The following is a 25,583-nucleotide window of genomic DNA, read 5'->3' as shown; positions in this document are numbered from 1 at the left end:
CCTTCCCCCCCTCCGCAGCCAGCCGATTGGGCGGCGCGCTCGGCGAGGCTCTTATCCGCCCCAAGGGCTGGCGGGGGCGCATTTGGCGAGGCGCGGCCGCAGTCGGAGCCCGGGAGAGCGACCGGTTGAGTCCCTCTCCGTCCGCGCCATGGCAGCCGAGGCGGCGTCTCCCGCACCCGGCCGCCTTTCCTGCCTGGGTAAGTCGCGCCGGGAAGGAGACGGGAGCTGGGTGGCCACTTTCCCTGCGCGGCTGAACTTTCCGCCAAGCCCCTTCCCCACGTGGGGCTGGAAGAAAGGGAAAGTGTGGCGCTCGCCTGCCGGGCGGGCAGCGGTCGTCCTTTGCGCTCCAAGGGAGGAAGGAAGGAAAGGGGACAAAGCAAGGAAGACTAAAGGAAAATGGAAGGAGGGAAGGAAGAAGGGAGGAAGGGCGGTGGGCTCGGGGAGGCTTTGAGCGCCAAGCTGGCGGGGCTCCCTCCGGGCCCCGAAAACCCCGCTTGAGCGTGCTGCTCTTAAGTTCTTAAAACTTTTTTTTTCAAGTTGATGAGTTTGCTGAACTTCTCAAGCGCCAAAAGCGGCACGGGGGTGTCTGTTTCCCGCCCCCCCCCCAAAAGAAGGCTTTCCAACTTTTTTTTTTTTTTTACACCCCCTCCCCCCTTGATCTAAAGAAAAGCGTCGTTGGGGCTCCTCTGAAACTCCGACTAGAACCGGGCCGGTCTTTTGCAATGGGGCGGCCGGCTCCTCCTTGCTGCTTTCAGCATCTTCTCTAAATGAATGACCCCCCCCTCTCTTCCTCTACTCCGCTCCTTCTCGCCCAGGCGAGCCCCTTCGTCGCCAAAGGCGCCGGAACAACAGGTTTGAGAATGGGGGAGAGGCAGGATGGCCGCCCCCCCACCCACCCCCAGTTCGCCCGGCTGCTCCTGCGGGCTTCCTTGCGCCTTTCCCATCCGGAAAAACGAGCCGACCCAGCTCTTGTTTTGCTCGGCCGCTCGCTACTTGGGGGGTATTGCACCAGCCCCCCCAGCCCCCCCCCCGGCTTGGCATCCAGCCATTGCAGAGGCGGTGTCTCCCCCCCCCCCCTTTCCGTGGCCGGGTCGTTTCTGTTATTTCCCCAAACTTTTGAACAGTCTCCGGCCTCTGCACTTTGCCTGCCTTGTTCCTCGACCCCTCCCCTCGACATTGCAATGGGAGAGGGGGGGTAGGGGGAGAGGTCACCCTGTTCCCCGCCAGAGGAACTGGTTGGTTTCAGGTCAACCAAATTGATGCCTCTTCTCTCTCCGGCCCCCCACTCGGTTGGCTGGCAGGGGCTCCTGGGAATTGCAGTCCATGGGCATCTGGAGGGCCGCAGGTTGACTACCCCTGGATTAATGTGTTCGGCTGTCGCTTGGCTTCTTGATTTGCAGCAGATTGCTTAGCTACAAGGAAGTAGGCCACCTTTGGACAGCCGCAAAAACGGGAAATTCTCTTCCTGGGGCCACAATGGCAGGAGAAGATCATGAGATTCAAGAGGGTGCCTTGTTGGTCTGAAGTTGTTGTCTGACCCATTGTGACCCCATGGACAATGATCCTCCAGGCCTTCCATTTATGTTTGCACCGAGTGCTTCAGTGACTCCATCCATCCACCTCGTTCTTTGTCGTCCCCTTCTTCTTTTGCCCTCGATTGCTCCCAGCATTAGGCTCTTCTCCAGGGAGTCCTTCCTTCCCATGAGGTGGCCAAAGTATTTGAGTTTCATCTTCAGGATCTGGCCTTCTAAGGAGCAGTCCGGGCTGATCTCCTCTAGGACTGACCGGTTTGTTCGCCTTGCAGTCCAAGGGACTCGCAAGAGTCTTCTCCAGCACAAGAGTTCAAAAGCCTCAATTCTTTGACGCTCGGTCTGAAGTCACACAACAAAAATCGAGCCCAATAACACTGATAAGACCAACAAAGATTTATTCAAGTGCAGGCAGAAAGGAAGCTCGCGCCTTAAACAAAACTCATGCCTAGAATAAAAATTTGTTGGTGGACCCTGAGCAATAATCTGGATGCTGTCATTAACTGCATTAACTGTTAATTAATTTTGTTTTTGATCATGTTTTATATTGTGGTTGTTGTTTATTATGTCGGTTTTAATTTGTTTAATTCTTAACCACATTATGTACAGGGCCCTGTGCCGTCCTCGGAGGGCTGTATAGAAATTTAATAAATGATATAATAACCATAATTGGCCACCCTGTTCTAGCGTGGGTGCTTGGGGCGTTTTGCAGGTTTGCCAGCTGCTCTGCCAGGCTATGCTGCCCCCTGCAGGTGGGATCCCAACAAGGTGGCATGGTTTAAAAAAAAACAAAACTCCCTAGGCAGCCAAATTCTGGAGTTACACAGGGCTCCTGGAAACATAAGAAGAGCCCTGTTGGATCAGACCAGTGGTCCGTCTAGTCCAGCATCCTGTCTTACACAGTGGCCAACCCGTTCCTCTGGAGGGCCAACAACAGGGCAGAGAGGCTGAGGCCTTCATAAGAACCTCAGAAGAGCCCTACTGGATCAGACCGGGGGTCCCTCTAGTCCAGCATCCTGTCCCACACAGTGGCCAGCCAGTTCCTCTGCAGGGCCAACAGCAGGGCATAGGGGCTGAGGCCCTCATAAGAACAGAGCAAGAGCCCTGCTGGATGTAGCCCTGTGGTCCCTCTAGACCAGCATACATCTTATTCACACAGCGGCCAGCTAGTTCCTCTAGACAGGCAACAACAGGGCAGAGGAGCTAAGGCTTTCCGCTTTCTCTAGGATTCGGAGGTTGACTGCCTCTGAATGTGGAGGCTTCCCTCATTGCCGGGAATAGATTTATCCTCCAGGAACCTTTTAGAGCTGTTGATTCACGTGGCCGTCACTGCATCCTCTGGCAATGAATCCCGCGTTTTAATCGCGTTCACCGTGTAAAGTAGTATTTCCTTTTCTCCGTCCTGAAACTACTGCCCATCGGCTTCATTGGCTGTCCTCGTGTTGCAGTGTTGGAGGAGAGGGAGAGAAAGTTCTCTTTCTCAACTCCTTTCACTCCATGAGTCATTTGATAAGCCTGTCCTTCTCCCTTTCCCCAGGTTCTGAACTGCACGCCCCCGACTCTTCTGCCTTTTCTCAGAGGGACGGTGCTCCAACCCTGCTCAAAAGCGGAACTCCCGATCATATATGAAGCTTGGGAACAGCCTTCTCCGGCTGTTCTAGTTTCCCTGCTAACTGCCGCATGGAGTCTGCATTTCACAATTGCAGGAAACACACAGGATTTAGCTAGGAAGGGACATGCACTTCCTGTAATACGGGTGTGCAGTTCTGAAGGGCCGTCTCCTTCCCCATGCCAATGATGGGCTCTGGGCAGTGTTGACTTTTATGCCTCTTAGGGCATTGTTCAGCACCCAAGTCTTTTGCAGGGTGGCTCCAGCTTTTTGGAAAGGACTCCCAGAAGACGGAGGGGGGGGGGCTCCTGACTTTCAGGACATGCTGCAGAACCTGGAGGGACTCAGGCAGGCATGGAATTGGGGTCATTGTGGGTGGGCAGGCAGTTGTGAATGCCCACATTCTGCAGGAGGTTGGACTAGATGACCTTGGAGATCCCCTTCCACCTCTCTGATTCTGTGCTTTCAGGAGGGAGGGGCTTGGAGCTTGCTGTTCTGTCTTTGGGTTCAGCCGGGAATGAGAGAACTATTCTCATAAGCCGCCTTGGATTGAGAGGAAAAGGTGGGGTGAAAACGTTGCGATCGATCAATACTAATAGTGCCAAAATGAGGGGTGGTTTGTCGCTGAGTTTTCTTCCTCGCATTTCCCTTTCCGGCAGTCTAAGAGGGAGCAGCTGGAATGCAGGGCCTTGGGGGAGTGTCCCCCAAATTGTCCATTTAGCCCAACATCTCTTTTTGCCCTCGCTGCCAATCAGATGCTTGCAGAGTGTTGTTTTTTGAGACGGCTCTCTTTGAGTTGGTGAGAGAGCTGCCTGTCCTGGAAACGGGGTAGGGGTATATTTTACCGTACGGCGCCTGTGTAGCCAGGAGACCCTCGGATTGTCTGGCAGCCGGGCAAAAGACGCTCGGAGGCGGTTTGCCTTTGCCGGTCCCTGTGTCATGACCCTAGTGTCCCTTAGAGGTCTCCCATCCAACTACAAACCAGGGCCAGCCCTGACAGGATCAGGCGTGTCTGGTCAGGAGGGTAGGGGATTTTGCTTCAGCGTGAGCAATTCCCGGTGATATAGGGCAGGGGTCGTCAACCTGTGGTCCTCCAGATGTCCATGGACTACATTTCCCATGAGCCCCTGCCAGCAAACGCTGGCAGGGGCTCATGGGAATTGTAGTCCATGGACATCTGGAGGACCACAAGTTGACTACCCCTGACATAGGGGAAGGCAGGGCTTTACTCAAAAGTCATGCTGTAGGGACCCCCCCCCTGAAGTTGCTGTTCTCCCTGAGAGAATGGGTCTCCGGAGATCAATCGTACTTTTCGGAGATCCCCCGGACCCCAGTTAAAATGGGGATAATGTATCCTCAAGGACGTAGAGCCGCTCTTAAGGACTGTGAAATCCATTTGGCATTGTCAAAGTTGTGAAAGCGAGGCAAATGCAAAAACAGTGGCTCTCCAGATATCCACGGACTGCATTTCCCTCGAACCCCTGCTATCTCATGGGAATTGTAGTCTACGGACACCTGGCGAGCCACAGTTTGGCCACCCTCGTGGACCCAGGCAGTTTGGGCGTGAGCAGATGAAGTGCGCATAAGACTACAGTCTGCCCCTTGCTGTACCCTCCAAGGGGCTACGCTTCACTGGAGGTGGGAGAAAAGCCTTCTGGAGATACCTTCCGTTGCCCCAACATAACAAGCGGTCAGGCCAAATCTTGCAGAACCACTAAAGTTTCTCCACTGATCTTCTGCCTAACGTACGAGATGGGTGTTTACAATTTCTTGGAATTAAGCTGAGTCTCTGCATTCCTTTCTGACAGTGTTTCTGGGGAGATGGCAGAAAAGCTGAACCTCTGACGATTGTCTACAGCAGGGGTAGTCAAACTGCGGCCCTCCAGGTGTCCGTGGACTACAATTCCCAGGAGCATTTGCTGGCAGGGGCTCATGGGAATTGTAGACGTGGAATTTGGATACAGCAGGTGCTCCTGCATGCAAATGCTTCCAGGAACTCATGGGATGCGCATGTAAATACAGCTGTGTAGCCGGACGCCCAGAGAACCGCACTACAGGGAGAGCCCACTTGACTGTCCTGGCAACCGAGAAAGCTCATCTGGTGGATAGACGAGAGGCGGCCTTTTTGGTGGTGACCCCAGAGCTATGGAACAGTCTCCCCCGGGTATACCTCCTTCAAGCTATAGGACAGGGGTAGTCAAACTGCGGCCCTCCAGATGTCCATGGACTACAATTCCCAGGAGCCCCCTGCCAGCATTTGCTGGCAGGGGGCTCCTGGGAATTGTAGTCCATGGACATCTGGAGGGCCGCAGTTTGACTACCCCTGCTATAGGAGGTAGCTGACAGTGGTTTTGTTCTGGATGAGTTTCAGTTAAGTTTTCTGCCAGGTTTAAACTGCTTTTTAATTTATGGCATTTTGTTTTTATGATGATTTATGGCCTGTTTATGTTTCAAATCATTTTTATGATGATTTATGGCCTATTTACCTTTCAAGACACCTTGAGTTGCGGAAGGATTTAAAGGCTGCTAATGTTTTAAAGGTGTTCAGCCAGAGCAGGCACGAAATCCGGTGCGAACAGGGTTTGTGGGTATGTGGGGCCCCAGGGTTGGCCTAGGGCCCATATTCTACTCGGCAGAAAGCAAAACTTTTGAGTTGAATAAGAATTGAATCCTCTTCTTGTCATAGAGCTTGTTCCTCATCACTGTCATTCCCATCCTGGGCTTCAGGTGTAAAGTGAATATCTTTCTGATTCCGAACATGTTGGTTAATGCGCTTTTGATGTGCTAGTGCAGCTGGGGTTTCCTGGGCGAGACAGGAACATCTAAAGTGCCTTGAAAGTGCATAATATATTTCTCAGAGGAGGAGCTGGTCTCACGGCTTAAGTGCCACTCAGTGCTTAACACCCACTCAGGGTGGCTGTTCTGCCTCCGAGTGCTTCCTCCTCCAACCGGCATGCCTTTCTGTCCAGTGGCCAGCCAATCGCCTTTTGTCCCGGATCACCCCCTCCTCCTTCCACTTCCCTCTGAGGCTCGGAGGCTGCAGATCCCTGCTGCGTGAGAGCTGCCACTGCCGGTGAGTTCCGTAAGCTGCCTGCTGCCTTTCCAGGCCCTGCAGGGAGGGAGAGGCCGTCCATAGAGTTCTTCCACCCCACCCAATATAGGACCTGTTGTATTCCTGAATGCAACGGGCTTGGCCCCTAGTTATTAAATAAAGGACTAATGAGTCAGCGGGAACAATTGTTTCACTGATCTGCTTTTCTTTCGGCTGCGGTTGGTTTTGAAGATGGCCAATTATTGCATTTATGGGCCACCTTCTCTGCAATTTGAGGCAGGTTGATTACGCTGTGTAAGTGAATATATTCAATGGGATGAGATTTCCAAGGAACCTTAAGGTAGGATTTGAACTGGGGAAATCTGAATATAGTTGAATTGAAGTAGAAGTATTATCCTGGCATGTTAAACACTGGAGAACGCAAGCAGAAGGTTCAAGCTTTCCATGGCAGACAGTATGCGCTGTACGCAGTTGTACAGTCCCTATCCAAAGCACCTTTCTGAAGCATTTTGTTAAGAGTATAGCCCTATTGTCTCTGTCAAAAACCCCTCCTGGCAGCTTGGTGTAGTGGTTAGGAGTGCGGACTTCTAATCTGGTGAGCTGGGTTTGATTCCACACTCTTTATCACATGCAGCCAGCTGGGTGACTGTGGGTTCGCCGTAGCACTGATAAAACTGTTCTGACCAAGCAGGAATCTCAGGGCTCTTTCTCAGCCTCACCTCCCTCACAGGGTGTCTGTTGTGGGGAGAGGAAAGGGAAGGCGAGTGGAAGCCACTTTGAGACTCCTTCGGGTAGAGAAAAGAGGCATATAAGAACCAACTGTTCTTCAGTAATATCAGGGCTCTCTCAGCCTCACCTCCCTCACAGGGTGTCTGTTGTGGGGAGAGGAAAGGGAAGGCGAATGGAAGCCACGTTGAGACTCTTTTGGGTAGAGAAAAGCGGCATGTAAGAACCAACTCTTCCCATAATTCATTTTTGTAGACCAGTGTCTGAACTAATTAGAAGAAAAGAGCAACAGTCCATGGGTGTCTTAAAGACCAGCAAAATTTATAGCAGGGTAGGACCCTTTGTGAGCTCTTCCCCTGCCACAAATTTTGCTTTTCTTTAAGGCGCTCCTGGATTCCAGCTCTTTTCTACTGCTACAGACAGGCAAACCAGGCTACATTGAGGTTGATTCTTCCAGTCTACAGTTAACATCCGTGTGACGAAAGATTAGGAGAAGAAACATGCATTGATGCATCCAAGTAGCTGTGTTTATCAAGCAGCGCAGTGAAGTCATCGCGGAAACAGTGTGCGTTGCGTAGCCTTTGGCCCTCTAAGAATTGAGTTGAATATGCCGAGTCAGCAGCCTAAATGGCTTGACCTCATCAGAGCTTGAAAGCTAAGCAGAGTTGGTCACGGTTAGCCCTTGAAAGGGATCCTCCTACGGAAGGAAATGGTGAGCCATTTTTTGTTTGTTGCCTTGAAATCCGTAGTGTTGCCAGGAGCCCGGCTGCGACTTGACAGCACGCAATTGTTACTACTACGTGGAATCACTGTACTTCCTGTAGTAGGTAACCTACTTAAAGGGTGTTCTCTTGCTCCCTCATAGAATCCTAGAGTTGGGAGTTGACTCCAGGGTCATCTAGTCCAACCCCCTGCACAACGCAGGAACTCAAAACTACCTGCACACCCATGGTGACCCCAATTTCATGCCTGACTGTGCTTCTTGCTACCACTTTTGCTGATCTGGCCAGATGAACGGAGAAAGCCGGGAGGGTTAATTATTACCCAGAAGGTTGATGGAGAAGTTCACAGAGAGAAACCTTCTTGCCTAGAATGTTGTAAATACCGTTTTTCCTGCTCCTGACAGCTGCGGGTTAACTTGCAACGTTTGGTTCTTTCCAGATGAACAGGAAGTGGGACTGGGAAAAAGCCCTTCTGTCAGACTTTCTGTCTTCCGCGGTGGGTAGGGATTGGCGGTCGGTTCTGTGCACGGTCTGGATCTTTGCAGAAAGCGGAAGGAGCATGTGGTCGTTTTGTGCTACGAAGGGTCATGTATACACCTGAAGTTACCTGCTTCTGAATCAGACCCAAATTCTGTCTTGTCAGCAGCTCTCCAAAATCTCAGGCTTAGGTCTTTCGTATTGCCAGCCACTTGATCCTTTTAGTGGCAGATGCTGGGGATTTAGACCTTTGGGGAAGACCCATGTGCATGGTGTGCATTATGTTATTTCAATGGCTATTAGCCGATGGACTTTGTGTTTTTAATTTTTTAACTGGATGAGTTGTGCTCATTAAATGTTAATATAATTTGATTATTTATGTTTTGTGGACACCTAACGTTTTTGATCCTAGATGCTCCCCCTCACTGGCAGTCTTCAAGCAAAGGTTGGATACACACTTTTCTTGGATGCTTAAGGATGCTTTGGGCTGATCCTGCTTTGAGCAGGGGGTTGGACTAGATGGCATCTAGGACCCAAAACTGTAGGTGTCCACAAAACGTAAATAATCTATCCCATTGATGGAAATGGCAGCAGCACTGAAGCTTCTAGCTATGTTTACATGTTGGTCTCCTGCTCCGATAATGATGTCCTGTTTGCTATTATCTGAGGTGTTGAGTGACGCTCGGCAAAATGGCGGCTTGGTGTTGGCTTGATTCTCATGGCCCAGTTTCTGTGCCTCAAAAGAAAGTAGAAATGGGTATATTTATCCATTTATTCATTGACCCAGTTTATATGCCGCCCGTCCCTGAGGATTGTGTTTTGAGAATTGCCCAAGTGCTCATAGAACCGTAGAATAACATAGTTGGAAGGGACCTCCTGGGTCGTGTTCTGGAGATTCTGCTAACATGGGAATTGTAGTCCATTGAAATCTGGGGAGCCGTAATTTGGCCACCCCTGTCCTAGGAGAAGGAGGTTTTGAATCCATTGGTGCTTTTAAGACCAACTAAATTTTATTCTGGGTATAAGCGTTCATGTGCATGCGTTCATGTGCATGCACACTGCTAAGGATGTCTAAGGAAACATGCATACATGTGAAATTGTGCCTTAAAAATGTTTTGAGATGAAAGGCTTTTTAATAGACTAGAACAGGGGTAGTCAAACTGTGGCCCTCCAGATGTCCATGGACTACAATTCCCAGAAGCCCCTGCCAGCAAATGCTGGCAGGGGCTTCTGGGAATTGTAGTCCATGGACATCTGGAGGGCCGCAGTTTGACTACCCCTGGACTAGAATCTAGTTTGCACGCATACTCTTTTAAAGACTCTAGCTAAATTAATACGTTGCACAAGAAAAGACGAAGTTATCGAAACCTGCTTCGTTAACCGCTGTTGGTGGTTGCATAAATCCCTTTCCCAGTTTGCATTTAAATTTAAAGTCATTCCAGGCATATATTAGTGAGTGTTACGCAAGACGAAACAGAAACGGGTGTGGCGGGAAAGCCCAGAGAGAAATGGGTATTTCTCAGCTTGAGCTGCATAGGTAGGTAAGGTGAATGCCCGCCAGAAGCAGGCAGAGCTGTTTGTTTTCATGCTGAGAGATGCCCGCAAACAGAGCATTGCAGGCATTTTGAAGTGCATAAAAGGTAGTGGGGAGTTTGTGTTTCTTCCTGGGAGAAATGAATGTGTTGTCAAGCTCAGTCATTTATGGTCTTGCTGAATAATCATGCAATACAGAGGTCAGCACCGACCAACACCTTTCCTGGCAGCCACAAACTGTTTTTTAGAAGGTGGGTGCGGCCTATTTGGGGGTTTTGCTCAGGTGGGTTTTTGATTGGCCATTGGAGATCTGATCAGCTGTGCAGACTTTTAAAAACAGTGCTATGGCAGAAGCTGGCCCCACAACACAAGAATCTTCATTGTAGAAGAAGAGCTGGTTTCTGCCCCACTTTTCACCACCCAAAGGAGTCTCAGCGCAGCTTACAGACACCTTTCCTTCCCTCTCCCCACAACAGACTGCTCTGTGAGAACAGCTATAACAGGACTGAGACTAGCCCAAGGTCACCCAGCTGGCTGCATGTGGAAGAACAGTGTATTAAACCCGGCTCTCCAGATAAGAGGCTGCCACTCTTTAACTGCTAAACTTTGAATCTATGGATATGCAGGCTAAAAAAATTACCGTAGTTGGAGAATTGTAAAGTTTAAAGGGTATAGTGTAATGTTATAATGAAAATGTGATATGTTCCACTGTTTGGAATCATAGAATAGAATCATAGAATCATAGAGTTGGAAGGGGCCATACAGGCCATCTAGTCCAACCCCCTGCTCAACGCAGGATCATATAAGGTTCATGACACTTGATGACACTTGATATAAGGTTCATGACACTTCCTTTGTATTGTACTACAAAGCTTTCACTGTGAAGAAGAGTTGGTTCTTATATGCCGCTTTTCTCTACCCGAATGAGTCTCAAAGCAGCTTTTCCTCTCCCCACAACAGACCCCCTGTGAGGGGGGTGAGGCTAAGAAAGCCCTGATATTCCTGCTTGGTCAGAACAGCTTTCTCAGTGCTGTGGAGAGCCCAAGGTCACCCAGCTGGCTGCATGTGGAGGAGCAGGGAATCAAACCCGGCTCACCAGATTAGAAGTCTACACTCCTAACCACCACATCAAGCTGGCCCTGAGCCACAAAGGATATAAGTGTATAAATGTAATAAAATTAAATAATCAACCAAGCTGAAGTTAAGAGGTGTAAGCCATTTTGTGGCTGGTCCTGCCTTCTTCGGCAGCCATTTTGGGGCTGTGCCTGCCACGCTATTGTCAGAATCCCAGAGGTAACCACAAGTTCAAAAAGGCTGGAGACCCTTGACGCAAAGCATGCCTCACCCGTGCATGCAGAGTCCCACAACAGAACTCTATCTTGTTAGCCAAGAATAGATTAGCTGAGACCTTTCTATCAATCAAATCTTCTCTCTCCCCCTGGCCCCAGATTTTGTAACAGGCCGTGTTCTTCCCTTTGAAGGGAGGTATGCAAACAAACCACCAAAACTGGACAAAACAGAACGACACATTTGAGCCAGTTGTGTGACGCAACCGAACACAGGGGAAGGTGTTTGGGGCTGTGCACCGACTCTTCATAAGCTAGGAACTAGCAAATACTTTATGGCGACTTTCAAAAGACTAACTGCTGTTGACTCTAACTCTAGCCCACGGCCGAGGACTTAAGCAACAATTTATGGCACTTTGGAATAACAAGATTCCTGTTTGCTACTAAGGGACCGGTTGCCATGAAGCACGGCATGATTTTATGCTTAAAAGGCCGTTGTCATAATTTGTCTTTTTAACGGTCCTCTTTCCCCCCCCTCCAAAACACACACACAGACAAACTATTTAAGGCTCAGTGGGAAAGAATTAGCTTGGAATTTAGAAAGTCCCAGGTTCGATCCCTGGCATCTTCTCCTTGAAAAGACCAGGTAGTGGGTGGTTTTGTAGGATCTCTGCCTGAAACCAAGCTGTCAGTCTGAGTGGCTGATTCTGGCCTGGATGGCCCAGCCTAGTCAGATTGGAAGCTAAGCAGATCGGGCCCTGGGGAGACCACCAAAGACGTTTACGGTTGCCATGCGGAGTCCGGCAAACAATAATAAACTTCCAGAACATCTCCTGCCTTGAAAACCATATACGGGCTGACCATCAGCTATCTACCACAGAAAAATCTTTCCGTAAGGTGGCAATGGCCACCTTCTAGGCCGGTCCCAAGTGTTGTGCTTGGCTTATTCTGGACAAGGCATCCTTTTGTCAACAAAATGCGCCCCGCGTGGAAAGAACTCTCATGTTCTGAAAGGCCTCCGATGTGAACTTTGAGGATCTCCTGACAAAAATATGCTATCAATAAAATCTGCCTCCATTCTGGAGGTTTGCTAATATTACCCGCCCACCCCCCATGTAGAAGGATCTAGGAAATTACAGGCCAGTTGGTCTGTCAGTTTTGAGTAAGTTGGTAGAACCTGTTGTTAAAGATAGAATTAGGAGGCACGCTGATGAACAAAAGCTTATTGGGGAAGAACCAGCATGGATTCTGAAAGGGAAGATCTGGTCTTACACATCTTGTTGAATCCTTTGAGGAGAGCTGAAGAAATATGTGGACATGGGTGACCCAATAGAGGTTGTGACATTCTATCTGAGGAAGTGGGTGTGCACACCAAAGTTCATGCCTTGAATAAAATGTGACAGAGAGGTTCCTCAGTGGAACAGGCTTCCTCGGGAGGTGGTGGGTTCTCCATCTTTGGAAATTTTTAAACAGAGGCTGGATAGCCATCTGACAGAGAGGCTGATTCTGTGGAGGTTCAAGGGGGTGGCAGGTGACAGTGGATGAGCGATTGGGATGTGAGTGTCCTGCACACTGTAGGGGGTTGGACTAGATGACCCAGGAGGTCCCTTCCAACTCTGTAATTCTATGATTCCTTGTCTTTGCAGCATACCCTCATGTTTCTGAAATGTCGTGTACTAATGCTGAGGGTGGAACTGTAGAAGTAGTTGTAATCCTATACAGGGGACTCTTTAAACAAATCCTGGTGCCTAGGGATGCAAAAAGACAACTACTCAGGGAGTTCTAGATCAAATCCAGCCTGAACTCTCTCTAGAAATGCTGAATGACTAAACCGGGACTATGATACGTTGGTCACGAGGAGGTAAGAGTCCCTGAAGGCAGGGATTACAAAATAAGTCACAGGGTTAGCCATACCATTGTGCTTGGTGTTGCAATCTGTGATCATCCATGCAAAGCTTATCATCGAAAAGATATATGTACCAGGAACTCCTTAGAAGGTTTGTTATCCCTGACCCTGCAATTGCTCTTTCCCTACTGAATAACTTGATCTTCTCGTAATACGGGACATGCGCAACAGGAGGCCTACAGATTAAGGTACCACTTGGAAGAAGAGTTGGTTCTTGTATGCCGCTTTTTTCTACCCGAAGGAGGCTCAAAGCGGCTTCCATTCGCCTTCCCTTTCCTCTCCCCACAACAGACACCCTGTGAGGGAGGGGAGGCTCAGAGAGCCCTGGTATTGCTGAAGAAGAAGAAGATTTGGTTCTTATATGCTACTTTTCTCTACCCGGAGGAGTCTCAAAGTGGCTTACAATCGTATTTTCTTTCCTCTCCCCACAACAGAGGAAGGTGGGGCTGAAAGAGCCCTGATATTACTGAAGAAAAAGAGCAGGTTTTTATACACTGCTTTTCTCTACCCGAAGGAATTTCAAAGCGGCTTATAATTGCCTTCCCTTCCCTTTCCCCACAACAGACACCCTGTGAGGAAGATGAGGCTGAGAGAGTCCTGAGATTACTGAAGAAGAGTTGGTTCTTATATGCCGCTTTTCTCTACCTGAAGGAGTCTCAAAGCAGCTTACCATTTCCTCTCCCCACAACAGACACCCTGTGAGGTGGGTGAGGCTGAGAGAGCCCTGATATTCCTGCTCAGTCAGAACAGCTTTATCAGTGCTGTGGCGAGCCCAAGGTCACCCAGCTGGCTGCATGTGGGGGAGTGCAGAATCGAACCTGGCATGCCAGATGAAAACCTGGCATGCCTGGCATGCCAGATAACCACTACACTTAGCGGGGGGGAGGTGTAGCTGAATGGGACAACATTTCCTTAACATTCAGAAGTGCACAGGTTCAGTTCCCAATATCTCCAGTTAAAAGATCTGGCAGTAGGTACTACGAAAGACCTGTGCCTGAGACCTTGAGTAGGCAATACTTAGATGGACCAAGGCTCTGATTTAGTATTGGGCAGCTCCGCATGCTCATGCGATTGCACTCCACTTCTGAAGTGCACTAGTGTAGAATCATCACTGTCGTGTGCCCCTGAGAAGAGCCATTCCTAAACAGATGCGACATCTTTACATGCTAGAACACAAGTCCTATAAAACAGCTATGTTGCAAGAAGTACACTCCTGCAGGCGAACAGTGAGGCCCAGGAGACGTGGTTAATACCAGCTGTGCTGCCTAAAACATGACCTGAATCATAGAGTTGGAAGAGACCTCCTGGGTCATCTAGTCCAACCCCCTGCAGAATGCAGGACACTTTCATCTGCTGTAACACTGAGTTTTGGGGAGGGCTAGAAGGGTTCCCTGGAAGTAGCAGCTTTTGGGAAGTCCCTGGGCTAGGCTATCGTTCTACATTGGCAACCAAGGTGGCAAAACATGTCAGGACAGAACGACGTCTCACTTTCCTGGTTGCAATAAGAACGGCAAATGGGTGTGGTGATGCAGTGCTACTCCTTGTTCCTGCTTTCATTTTAATACGGCCAGCTGATGCTAAGCTTGTCATGGCATTCTGTCCTCGGCAGCTGCTGACTGGCTTAATTCGCTGGGGACGATGGCGTGTGCGCACGCCGCATTGTTTGTATCGCCCCAAATAAAGAAGAGCTTAAACTCGTGGTGTGAGAAGTGCTGATTTCATCTTGTGCTTATCAAAGTGCTTGCACAGCTTTCCCCTCCGCCCATCGTGCTGAAGTGCGCTGCGATTAGGGACGGGCTCACTTGATTACAAATCCAGCCTGACTCTTTTCCGTTGGTTTTGGACCTCTGGTTCGCTCCACCCGCATCCCATAGACTGCCTGTTCTTAGGTTTTTAACTGAAGTGTGTTTGCTGGGCTTTAACAGGAGCCTGGATTTGTTGAGCATTCGGGTGCAGGTTTATGGCAGTGTTCCTCATGCTGTAGAGCAAAGTTTGAATCCTGTGGCACCTTTAAGATCAACGAAGTTTAATTCTGGGTACAGGATTTCGTGGGCACGCGCATGTCTTCAGAAAACTAAAGTGCATCCAAAGAAAAGTGCTCAAGCTCATAACTGGAATTAAATTTTGTTGGTCTTAAACAGGGGTAGTCAAACTGCGGCCCTCCAGATGTCCATGGACTACAATTCCCAGGAGCCCCCTGCCAGCATTCGCTGGCAGGGGCTTCTGGGAATTGTGGTCCATGGACATCTGGAGGGCTGCAGTTTGACTACCCCTGGTCTTAAAGGTGCCACTGGATTCCCAACTTTGTTCAGTTGCTTCAGATCAATATACTGGCCACCCTGAATCTCTTATTCACGCTAGTAACCTTTAAGCATAAATGCTGTAGTTTTGATCTGTTTCAGCTACTGTCTGAATCCCTTGGCTAGTGGTCTAATCTCCTTGGGGTAGGGGTGTTGTGAGGATTTGCTGGCTCTTCTGCAAACCAGCTTGTTGGTTAAGATCTGTATTGGTAGGCCTTCCTTGGAACGGTGCCTTAGCTGGTGAGATCCTGTCTCCAGTTAAATTGGCCCGGCCCCTGCGTCAACATTTCCTGTTCCATTTTTTTTCCATTCCAACACAGAGTCCACAGATTAAACATGGTTTGGAATGTGAGCAAATATATCTTACAAAGAGTTGTCACTTTTAAAAATCATGCTCTCATGTTGAAAGATAGGATCTTACCAGCGATTATGTCTAATCTTCTCGTCTTGACAACACGCAAATGATCAAATGATTTTCCAGGAAACATTCAAATGATCTTCCAGGAAACGATCAAACAATCTTCCAGGGAGTTTAGAAATCCAGGGCATCAATAAATGAGATTGAGGTCAAATTCCACAGGGACAAGACCCTTTCAAGGGATGTGATTTAAATCAGGGGTAGTCAACCTGTGGTCCTCCAGATGTTCATGGACTACAGTTCCCATGATCCCCTGCCAGCAAATGCTGGCTCATGGGAATTGTAGTCTATGAACATCTGGAGGACCACAGGTTGACTACCCCTGCTTTAAATCACAGCCTGCCTTCTGTTGTGGTTAGAGTGTCAGGCTGGAATTCTCATACTTGGGTCTACTGCTGAAGCTTGCTGGGTAGGCTAATCTACCTCACAGGGCTGTTGTGAGGGTAAAATGGAGGAGACGAGAACTGTGTAAGATGCTTTGGGGCCCCACATTGGGGAGAAAGGCATGGTATAAATGAAATGCCTTCCAACTAGGGTTGCCAACCTCCAGGTGTAGAAAAGAGCAAGCGCTAGAGCTCTTTTCTCCTGCTAGAGACAAACATGGCTACTTATCTTGATCAACTTTCTAGGTCAGCCTTTCTCAACCAGGGTTTTGTGACATCCCTGGGAGGGTTACTTAAATGGGTGGGAGTTAATCTTTAATATATATATTTTAATTGCTAACATTTATTGGGTGATATGACCAATTTGGTGTAGTGGTTAGGAGTGCGGACTTCTAATCTGGCATGCTGGGTTCGATTCCCCACTCCCCCACATGCAGCTAGCTGGGTGACCTTGGTCAAGTCACAGCCCTGATAAAGCTGTTCTGACCGAGCAGGAATATCAGGGCTCTCTCAGCCTCACCCACCCCACAGGGTGTCTGTTGTGGGGAGGGGAAAGGGAAGGACACTGTGTCACACAGTCGCCAAAACCCAGGTGTCCTCAGGAGGTCCACCAGCAGGGCCAGAAAACTTAAGTAGTAAGTGTAGTGTGCTTCTATTATTTTATGCTGCTTTTAGGGTTGCCACCTCTAGTTGGGAAATTCCTGGAGTTCTGAGTATGCTACCAGAGGAAGGTGGAGGTTTGAGGAGGAACTAGATTTCGATATGGTATAATACCATAGAGTCCATTCACCAAAGCAGCCATATTCTCTGAGGAGAATAAATTCTAGGATGCAAAACAGTTGCAATACTGGGAGTTCTCCAGGCCTCACCTGGAGGTTGGTAACCCTAGCCTAGCTGTTTTATTTACAGCAAAGTATACATTTTCAAAAATTGCATTAAAGCACAATATGCTTGGGACTATGCAATCTAGCATCACCGGTGAGTAGGTACAGGAAGACAAGATGATGGTGAAATCCGTAATCACTTTAGTAATCCAGAGCAAACAATGTGACTCTGACATAATTACTATGAAGGTTCTGATTACCTCTTTCTGCAGAAGTCCTGGCAGTACCTTTCATCCTTCTTGGTTATGGCCCTGACTTACCAATATCGCCTCTACCATTTTTTCATGTAAGGATGAATCCATTTCCTCCCTCCCTGATAGCTAGGACTTAGTTTCTTCCTAGCAAAAAAATTGGAAAAATGCAGTAAAAGTTGCAGAATCATAGAGTTGGAAGGGACCTCATGGGTCATCTAGTCCAACCCCCTGCACTATGCAGGATATTCACAACATCGCTCATCCACTGTAACCTGCCACCCCCTTGAGCCTTCACAGAATCAGCCTCTCCATCAGATGGCTCTCCAGCCTCTGTTTAAAAATCTCCAAAGCTGGAGAACCCGCCACCTCCCGAGGAAACCTGTTCCACTAAGAAACCGCTCTAACTGTCTGGATGATACATTATGGGGTGATACGTTGGCTCCTTGCCTTAATTACGCTGTATAATTTGCATTTTAAAAGGACTGCTTTCCTGTGTTTGCAGCCAGCCAGCCAGCCACTTTTACCACTGTTATTGTTGTTCTTGTTACAAATTACCTGCCGTTTCTCTTTGGGCTCGAGGCAAGGTACATCATAACCACAATCCTCATAATACGATACGTACGCAGCCAATAATGAAAAATCTAAAACCGCTAAGGAAGCAATTCCATCCATAATAGCCTGTTCTAGATTTCAATGGCAAGGAACACTGGGGGGGGGGGCGGGGGCGGCTTGAGAAGTCTTCAGCCCCAAATGCTGTGCAGTCAGGACTTTGATAGGGAGGCCAGCTCTACTCAGCCATGTTCTAGGCCTCAACCCCAGGCCTGCTTGAGCAGCTCCGGTTTACAAGCCTTGCGGAAGTATCCTAGGCCCCGCAGGACTTCTGACCTCAGGCCAGGACCGGCAAGGCCCCGGTTCTGATTGAGGCCTGCCTGATCTCCTTCGGCCTGGGGAACGTTTTGCCTGCACTGTGGAGACGCACTTAAACATATCCTACTTCTCAGTCGAAAAACTGAATGCAGTTTTGTGTGCCACCAGCACGTCTCAATCCTATAGGGATTGCAGGTAGCCACACGGCTGGGGAAAGGCCCTGGTCTCCCTTTCCCTGGCAGCCATAGGGCGTGGAAAATGAACTTCCTTGTTCTGCGAACAACGAAGGGTGCAGTCCAAAGTCCCAAGGTGCAGGGTACACCCGTAGCCTGGGAGAGGGGGAGGGAGAGCAATAGGTGTTTGGAAGAACTGAGCTGAGCGTTGCTGCTTCCCCGGCCCACAGGTGCGGCATCAGGTACGAGGAAAACCATGATGGGTAAACGGCGTGGATTCCCATAGCAGCAGTGGCTGGCGTGAGCAGCAAGGGTGCGGTTTCTCCTAATTCTTCCTTTTAAACCCGAAATTGTAGAATTTGGCTGCGCCTTTCCCCTTATTCTGCCACCGTAACACGTGGTTTTGCAGGCACGAACTCAGAACGGTCTGATTTCAGGCGTGCTTTTGATTGGTGCCGGTTCTCGGCTTTGGACCGGGGCCGTGCATTCCGGCAGCAAATTTTGGGTTTAATGAGTGGCACATAGAGGGTCTCTCCCCCACCCACCCCTGGCTTATCTATTGCTTTATTTGGGGTTGCGTTCTTGTATGGTTGGCTTTGATTGTATAGTCTGATTGTACAGTTGGTTTGATCTCAGTCATGCTTTTGATTGGTGCCGGCTCTCTGCTTTGGACCGGGGCCGTGTGTTCTGGTGGTAAATTTTGGGTTTAATGAGTGGCGCATAGAGGGTCTCCATCCCCCCCCCCCGCTTTCCTATTTCTTTAATTGGGGTTGCGTTCTTGTATAGTTAGTTGGCCGCTCCGGTCCAGACGGTTTGATACGAGCGAGGCCGAGTATTATCTTGGACGTAACAAGGGCGTTTTTTTTTTTTTTAAAGAATGCAGCGTGATCCAGAACCCATAAAGATGGGGAAATCCGTTCTCCCGCAGGAGACAGGTGATTTCTGCAACTTTTAAGGGGGTTGGGGAACAGGGGTTGGCGCTCCGTCCAAAACGTAAGCTGCCTGGCCGTGGTTTTTACGGCCCTCCTGGTAGCCCAGGAAAGATGTCAAGAATATGGTCTCCATAGGTGTGCCATGGAGGATTGCTGCTTTGTTGGCCTGGACATTCCCCTAACAGGAAACGGGTCCGGCATTTCCTGTTTCCGCAACAAATGAGTCTTTCCCTTGAGGTGGAGGGTGAAGGGGAAGAAGCGAGGGGGTGAAATTGAAGTTTTTCTGAGGTGTTTTTTTTTTTAACTGTATCATTTTCTCCTCAGAGAGGAGGTGTGGGTGAAGGCACATGGCCATATTCCCTCAGAAATGGCAATTCAATGTGTAACCGTCCTTCTCATCTTTTGTCCCCTCTGCTTTGGGACGGGGACCTCTAAGGCACAGGGATTGGGTGTGGTTTTGTACGGGGATCCCTTTTAATTCAGGCTCTTCCTCCCCATTTATACCCCAGCTTTCTCTCCTCGGGGGGACTCAAAGCAGCTTATAGCTCTCTTCCCGTTTATTAACACAACAACCCTGTGGAGTAGGCCCAGCAAGGTTCCAACGGCAAAGGAGATTCAAACCTGGGTCTCCCAACTCCTAATCTGACACGCTACACCACAATATTACCTAAAGTTCTCACTGGCACTTTTACAGCTCGGGTAGCATAGTGGCTAAGACTAAACTATGGAGTGGGGGATACGGTAGAGGTTTATAAAGTTATGCCTGGGATGATTTGACAAAGAACTTTTCCGTCTCCAAAAATACTGGGCAGGGCATGAGACTGACGGGCAGTAGGTTCAGGGTGGACGAAAGGAAATGCCACTTGACAGAAAATGATTAAAATTGTGGAATTTGCTGCCAGAGGATGCAGTGATGGTCTGAGGAATAAACAGCTTGAAAAGGGGATTAGATAATTCATAAATTTATTAATGGCTACCAGCCGGGGGTGGCTGAGGGGAACCTCCCCATTCAGAGGCAGGAAATTTCTGAACGCCAGGATCCTGGGGCTTGAACAATGAACCTTGTTCACAGTTCAGTTCCTATTGTTTCCCCTATCTGGCAAAAGTGGAAGGATATTAACTTATCTTACAGGGCTGCAATAATTTCCCCCGAGACAATAAAATTCTTTGAGTAATCAAACTGTTTTTTTTTTGCTGTGGGCAGCATTTATCTCCTAGCTCAGAAGCTGAAGAACAAACTCTAGTGGCACCTTTAAGATCAGCAAAGTTTTATTTGAGGTGTGAGCTTTCCTGTGTATGCACGCTTCATGAGAAGTCTGATTTGAGCAGCGTAAGAAGTACAGAAGCGTGCGTGCCCATGAAAGCTTATCCTTTGAATAAAAACTGAATTGAACTTAAAGGTACTGCTGGGCTGAAAATTTTATTCAGACCAATGTCGCTCCCTACTGGAATGAGATAACCAGGAACGTGTTGTGTAGTGCAGGGGTCGTCAACCTGTGGTCCTCCAGATGTCCATGGACTACAATTCCCATGAGCCCCTGCCAGCAAACGCTGGCAGGGGCTCATGGGAATTGTAGTCCATGGACATCTGGAGGACCACAGGCTGACTACCCCTGGTGTAGTGGATTGATGGGGTTCACGAGCTTTCCTTTTCTGCTGGTGACGCTAGCATGGAATTGGGCACCTCCCCCAAACAATGCCGTTTCCACTTAGATCAACCTTTCTCAACTTTTTTACCATTGAGAAACCCCTGAAATATTCTTCAGACTGTGAGAAACCCCAGAAGTGGCACGATCGTGCAGGATATTGGGTGGGAAGTGTAGCTGTGCACAGGCCCACACATGGCCCCTCCAGTTCCAGTTTGGGGTAGTGGTTAGGAGTGCGGACTTCTAATCTGGCATGCCGGGTTCGATTCTGCGCTCCCCCACATGCAGCCTGTCTGTTGTGGGGAGAGGAAAGGGAAGGCAACTGTAAGCCGCTTTGAGACTTCCTCTGGTAGAGAAAAGCGGCAGATAAGAACCAACTCTTCTTCCCAACTTTCCTACCCCCTCCAGGCCCACCATTGAGATGGGTGGGTGGGTTGATACGACCATCTATGGTCATATTACCCGATAAATGCTTAGCAAATTTAATTTTTTTAAAAAAATAATTAATTTCCACCAATTGAGGAAGCCCTTCCGGAGTTGTCAAGAAACCCCAGGGTTTCAGGAAACTGACTCATGTTTCCAAGTGGCAGGGGAGGCAGCTGTGAAGAAGCTGCAGACATTGCTGCTCTTTTTATCACCATTATTGTTATTTATTATCTTTAAGCCTGCCCGTCCTCAAAGGCTCAGGGTGGGTTACGATGCTATCATGCTGATTAGCTCTTAAAATTGGGCTTTTGAAAAAGTTTTGAAGTAATTATCTTTGTATTTTTCTCAGGTTATGGGGCCATGTTTTATGGGGATTCTTGTATTTTACCTTTTATCTTTTGTATGCCACCTTCGTCAGGCAGGGCAGGATATAAATTAAATAATAAATATTATTTTTAATGTTCTTGTAGTATTTGCTCCTGACGCTTTGCAGGCAAAACGTCAGGAGCAAAAGCTACCAGAAGATGGCCCCATGACATGAAAAAACCACAAAAGCCAGTTGATTCTGCCTGGGAAAGCCTTCGGTTAATTATCATTCCCTAGTTCTGGGTCTGATCTTTTGTAGGAGGGTTTAGAGAATGGCAATAACATTTTGCTTTCCTTTATCTCCTTTTTAAAAACAGACTTTTGCATCCATCCCTTTTCTGAAGATGTAAGGGAGCATCAGTCCTGAGATGATGTTTCCGCCAGCTGAAGATGCAGCAGAGGAAGGAATATATTTGGTCGGTGTTCTCCTGTAGACTCTCCCACACCGCAAAGCAGCGTTTAGAGCAGGAGGGCTTTTAATGCACTGGCTTCCGTTGATGCAACCATCCGAGAGAAAGATGCTTCTACAATGAACGCTTCTCCTGAAGGAGAGACTGTAAGCTCTCTGGCAAGAACTCTGTTCAAAAACACAAATCCTTAAGCAGAACAAGGAATCAGACCCGGCTCCACGATGTACGTCAATCCCCGAAGAGTTAGGAAATGCCAATTTATGCAGATATTTGCCACTTGTTTCATATTGAGTCTCATGATATTTTGGGGACCGCTTGATGACAGTAACATTGTCAGCCATGTGAAGTCTTACTCGTATAGGTACCTCGTCAACAGCTATGCTTTTGTGAACGAAAGCCTATCTGTCAGCAAGGACGATGGGGACAGGACAGCGGGCTACCGATACTTGATCAACCACCCGGAGAAATGCCGGCAGAAAGACATCCTCCTCCTGCTGTTTGTGAAGAGCTCGCCGGAAAACCGCTACCGCAGAGACGCAATCCGGCAGACGTGGGGGAGCGACGAGTATGCCCACTCCCACTTCAACGCCAACATAAAGACCCTGTTTGCTTTGGGGCAGCTGAAAGACTCTGCGCGCAGAGAGCAAATGCAAAAGGGGCTGCGGGCGGAAGACGAGAAGTACGGCGACCTGATTCAGCAGGACTTCATGGATACATTTCACAACCTGACCATCAAGCTGCTCTTGCAGTTCAGCTGGGTAAATAAATACTGCCCTCATGCCAAGTTCATCATGTCGGCGGACGACGACATTTTCATTCACATGCCAAATCTCATAGAGTACCTCCAAAATCTTGCACAGATAGGCGTTCAGGACCTCTGGATCGGGCGTGTCCACCGTGGCTCACCCCCCGTAAGAGACAAGACCAGCAAATACTACGTCCCTTACGAAATGTACCCGTGGCCTGCTTATCCGGACTACACAGCCGGGGCTGCTTATGTAATATCCAGCGACGTGGCAGCTAAAGTATTTGTGGCCTCACAGACGCTTAATACAAGCCTTTACATCGACGATGTCTTCATGGGTCTCTGTGCCAACAAGATGGGGGTTGTCCCGCAATATCACCATTTTTTTTCTGGGGAAGGGAAGGCTCCGTATCACCCTTGTATTTATGACAAAATGATGACGTCTCACGGCCACGTGGAAGACCTCCGCTACCTTTGGAAGAAGGCTACTGACCCAAAAGTGAAGACCATTTCTTCGGGGTTTTGGGGTAGAATGTATTGCAAAATAGTTAACATCGTGCTGCTATGCAAAATATATTACCAGGACACTTATCCATGCACGGCTGCGCTGTTCTAAATACTTGAATACTGACACGGACTTAACTGAGCCAAAAATGGAATGAGGTGTCACTGAATTGGATTTTTTTTGGGGGGGGGTTAGGATATACACAGGAAAAGGAAAGAAATGTATGTAAAATGTGAATACCTGCCTCTATACCTAATTCACTCCTTTTACAACTTCACCAAAGTGTCCCTGTAGCTATTTGAACCGCTACTTCCCCGACAGGGGATGGTTTGTGTGTCTTTTTTCAAGCGGGTTAAGATTGGGCTTGGAAAACTATTAACAAACATGGAAAAAGTTTACATTTCTAAATGCTGACCTGCTTATCTGGAGGGAGAAATGAACCAAAAACTCGGGAAAACGTATAACTTCTTATATGAAGCCCACGCATCGTGTTCTTCCGTTGCAGTAATACTTGGAAATGACTCAGAGGAGACGAGCAACATACCTGGCTGCAAAGGCCTTTCACTGCAAGTAGTTAGACAGACTCTCCACGGTGACTTGGTTGGCTACGCGCTTTAATACTAATGAATACCGATCACTTAGGTATTGGGAGAAGTAAATGCTATGTAAGAGTGGCTAATGTGGGTTTCAGGCACCGGTTCAAATTAATCCAGCTGTAAGGCAGACCAAAAGGAGGCCGTGGTTCGGATACTCCGTGAATCCAGCCCGGAGATCCATTTACTGTAGCCTCCTGTGGTAAGCTGTTTGCAATAGAAATAAGCTCACACGAAGATCACACTGCCTTTGAGTTTGGTAAAGTGAGAAGGTGAACCCTCAAATCTTGAGTGTTTGCAGGAGTCTGTCTGAGCATTCTAATACATTTTTGGGCTGCAGAGAGCCGGCGTCACCCTCTCCGTTGGTTTCCTCCACAGTGTGGTAGCTTCCCTGCCCAGTGTGTTGCTGTAAAAATTAAGAGACAGGAGGAGGAGGAAGTATACAACTTAAGAGCTGAGCGAGACGTCAGAGGAGAAGAAGTAGCTTATACCCCTCACACAGATAACAGAATGGTTCTAGAAGGAAGAAGTCAAAAGAAGCTATGACTTTGGGAAGCACAAGAGGACATAGAACGAGGAGTGTTCACTTTAGATCTCTCTTAACTTTTGAAATCGGTGCCAACTTTATATAGAAATGTAATGTCCCTTCAAGTGTAAGGTGTGTATGGGGAGGGGGTGGAATCAAAAATAAGTTTATTTTCCCCTCTCCCAACTTGTCTCTCTCCTCTTTACGCACTATGAACAAAACAGCTACACTTTCAGTTTCCAGAAGGGAATGGAAGCATGGTTAGGCCTTGGTCATAAAATGTCCAAGTGTACACCTCGTGCTAACCCTTCCCCCCTCCCCCGATCATAATTTGGGGTGGGGGGGTGGCTTTGGTTGCTTCCCCCACCCTCCCCCCTGTTTAGCAGATGCTAGTTTTCAAAACCCTGAAGTGCAAACGATAAACTGAATGTAGGTTTTATATGCTTTCTGTAGCCTTCTGGACAATTTAAAATCAACACCATGACACATCTGAGACTAAAATAACCCAAAAAAACTCCAACTGATGACAATTAGGAAAGGTTTTCAGAAGAATGTGTTGGGGATTTTTCTGATCTTGCAAAGCTGGCTCTTGAATATCTACGGAGGGGTTGGCCACACTGTGGCTCTCCAGATGTCCACGGACTACAATTCCCAGGAGTCCCAGCCAGCATCAGAGACTCATAGGAATTGGAGTCCATGGACATCTGGACAGCCACAGTGTGGCCACCCCTGATCTGAGAAGTATCTACAATGTCCCCCAGTTCCAGATTGTTAAAAGGCACCCTGAGCTAGTGCCTCTGACCAGTGTTGATTATTCGACCTGACCATATGATTGTTCGTATCTGTGTGTGCTTTCTTTTCTATTTTACAGCCGGTCTGTTGCGTTTAAATATTTATTCGCTTTAAAGGGACATGGCGAAATTGTCTGCAATGCTTTCAGTTAAGGAAAACGTTATCTTGATGCAGAGAAATAATGAAGGCTCCTTGTCTTTTGCAAGGGTAGCCAGACCATTTCTTACACTCTGGGGGCTTGGAATGTTGTCTGCTCCTCAAATAAGCGTATTTTAAAATGGGAAATTCCCTGGTTTGCCAGGGCTCCAAAAGCAAGGCTGTCAGACAATTTTGTTTTGTCTCTTTGGAAACTAAAATTGTGTCAGCCTGAATGGCCACTCCAGCTTTGACCCTTGTTGCACAGAGGTGTGTATTACTGAAACTAGGTTTTACCTGTTTGGATTGCAGCTATTTGACTTTTGTTTTGTTTTGTTTTTACACAGAAAGGAGGATTTATTTATTGACACTTTGCTCTGAATCACAAGGGTTTTTTTTTTTTTTGTAAAAGATCCATTTTCAATAAACAGTTTTGTGTATTTTGTAA

General features: G+C 48.3%; 2 protein-coding genes across 15 annotated transcripts in view; one reads left to right on the top strand and one right to left on the bottom strand.

Annotated features, from left to right (window-relative positions):
* The window catches only part of MCF2L2 (MCF.2 cell line derived transforming sequence-like 2), a 205,670-nt gene that overhangs the window by 76,281 nt on the left and 103,806 nt on the right, over positions 1-25,583 (bottom strand). The gene's annotated exons all lie outside the window — the stretch shown is intronic.
* B3GNT5 (UDP-GlcNAc:betaGal beta-1,3-N-acetylglucosaminyltransferase 5) lies at positions 22-25,583 on the top strand. Of its 4 annotated transcripts, none has more exons than XM_077348283.1 (2): positions 22-197; positions 21,747-25,583. In XM_077348283.1, the coding sequence occupies exon 2, from the start codon at positions 22,061-22,063 to the stop codon at positions 23,198-23,200; it is 1,140 nt and encodes a 379-aa protein (XP_077204398.1). In that variant the 5' UTR covers positions 22-197; positions 21,747-22,060; the 3' UTR covers positions 23,201-25,583. The 4 variants fall into 4 exon arrangements, with proteins under 4 accessions (XP_077204398.1, XP_077204400.1, XP_077204401.1 ...); XM_077348285.1 differs by lacking the exon at positions 22-197 and adding an exon at positions 18,213-18,372; XM_077348286.1 differs by lacking the exon at positions 22-197 and adding an exon at positions 18,222-18,301.

The sequence above is a fragment of the Paroedura picta genome, chromosome 8 (genome assembly GCF_049243985.1).
Source record: "Paroedura picta isolate Pp20150507F chromosome 8, Ppicta_v3.0, whole genome shotgun sequence".
Taxonomy (NCBI): domain Eukaryota; kingdom Metazoa; phylum Chordata; class Lepidosauria; order Squamata; family Gekkonidae; genus Paroedura; species Paroedura picta.
Note: the sequence above shows the minus strand (reverse complement) of the source record. Positions and strands in the feature narration are given on the sequence as shown.

Bases quoted from the DNA above. Each gene is read 5' to 3' on its own strand.
- B3GNT5 (XM_077348283.1), top strand. From the start codon at position 22,061: ATGTACGTCAATCCCCGAAGAGTTAGGAAATGCCAATTTATGCAGATA.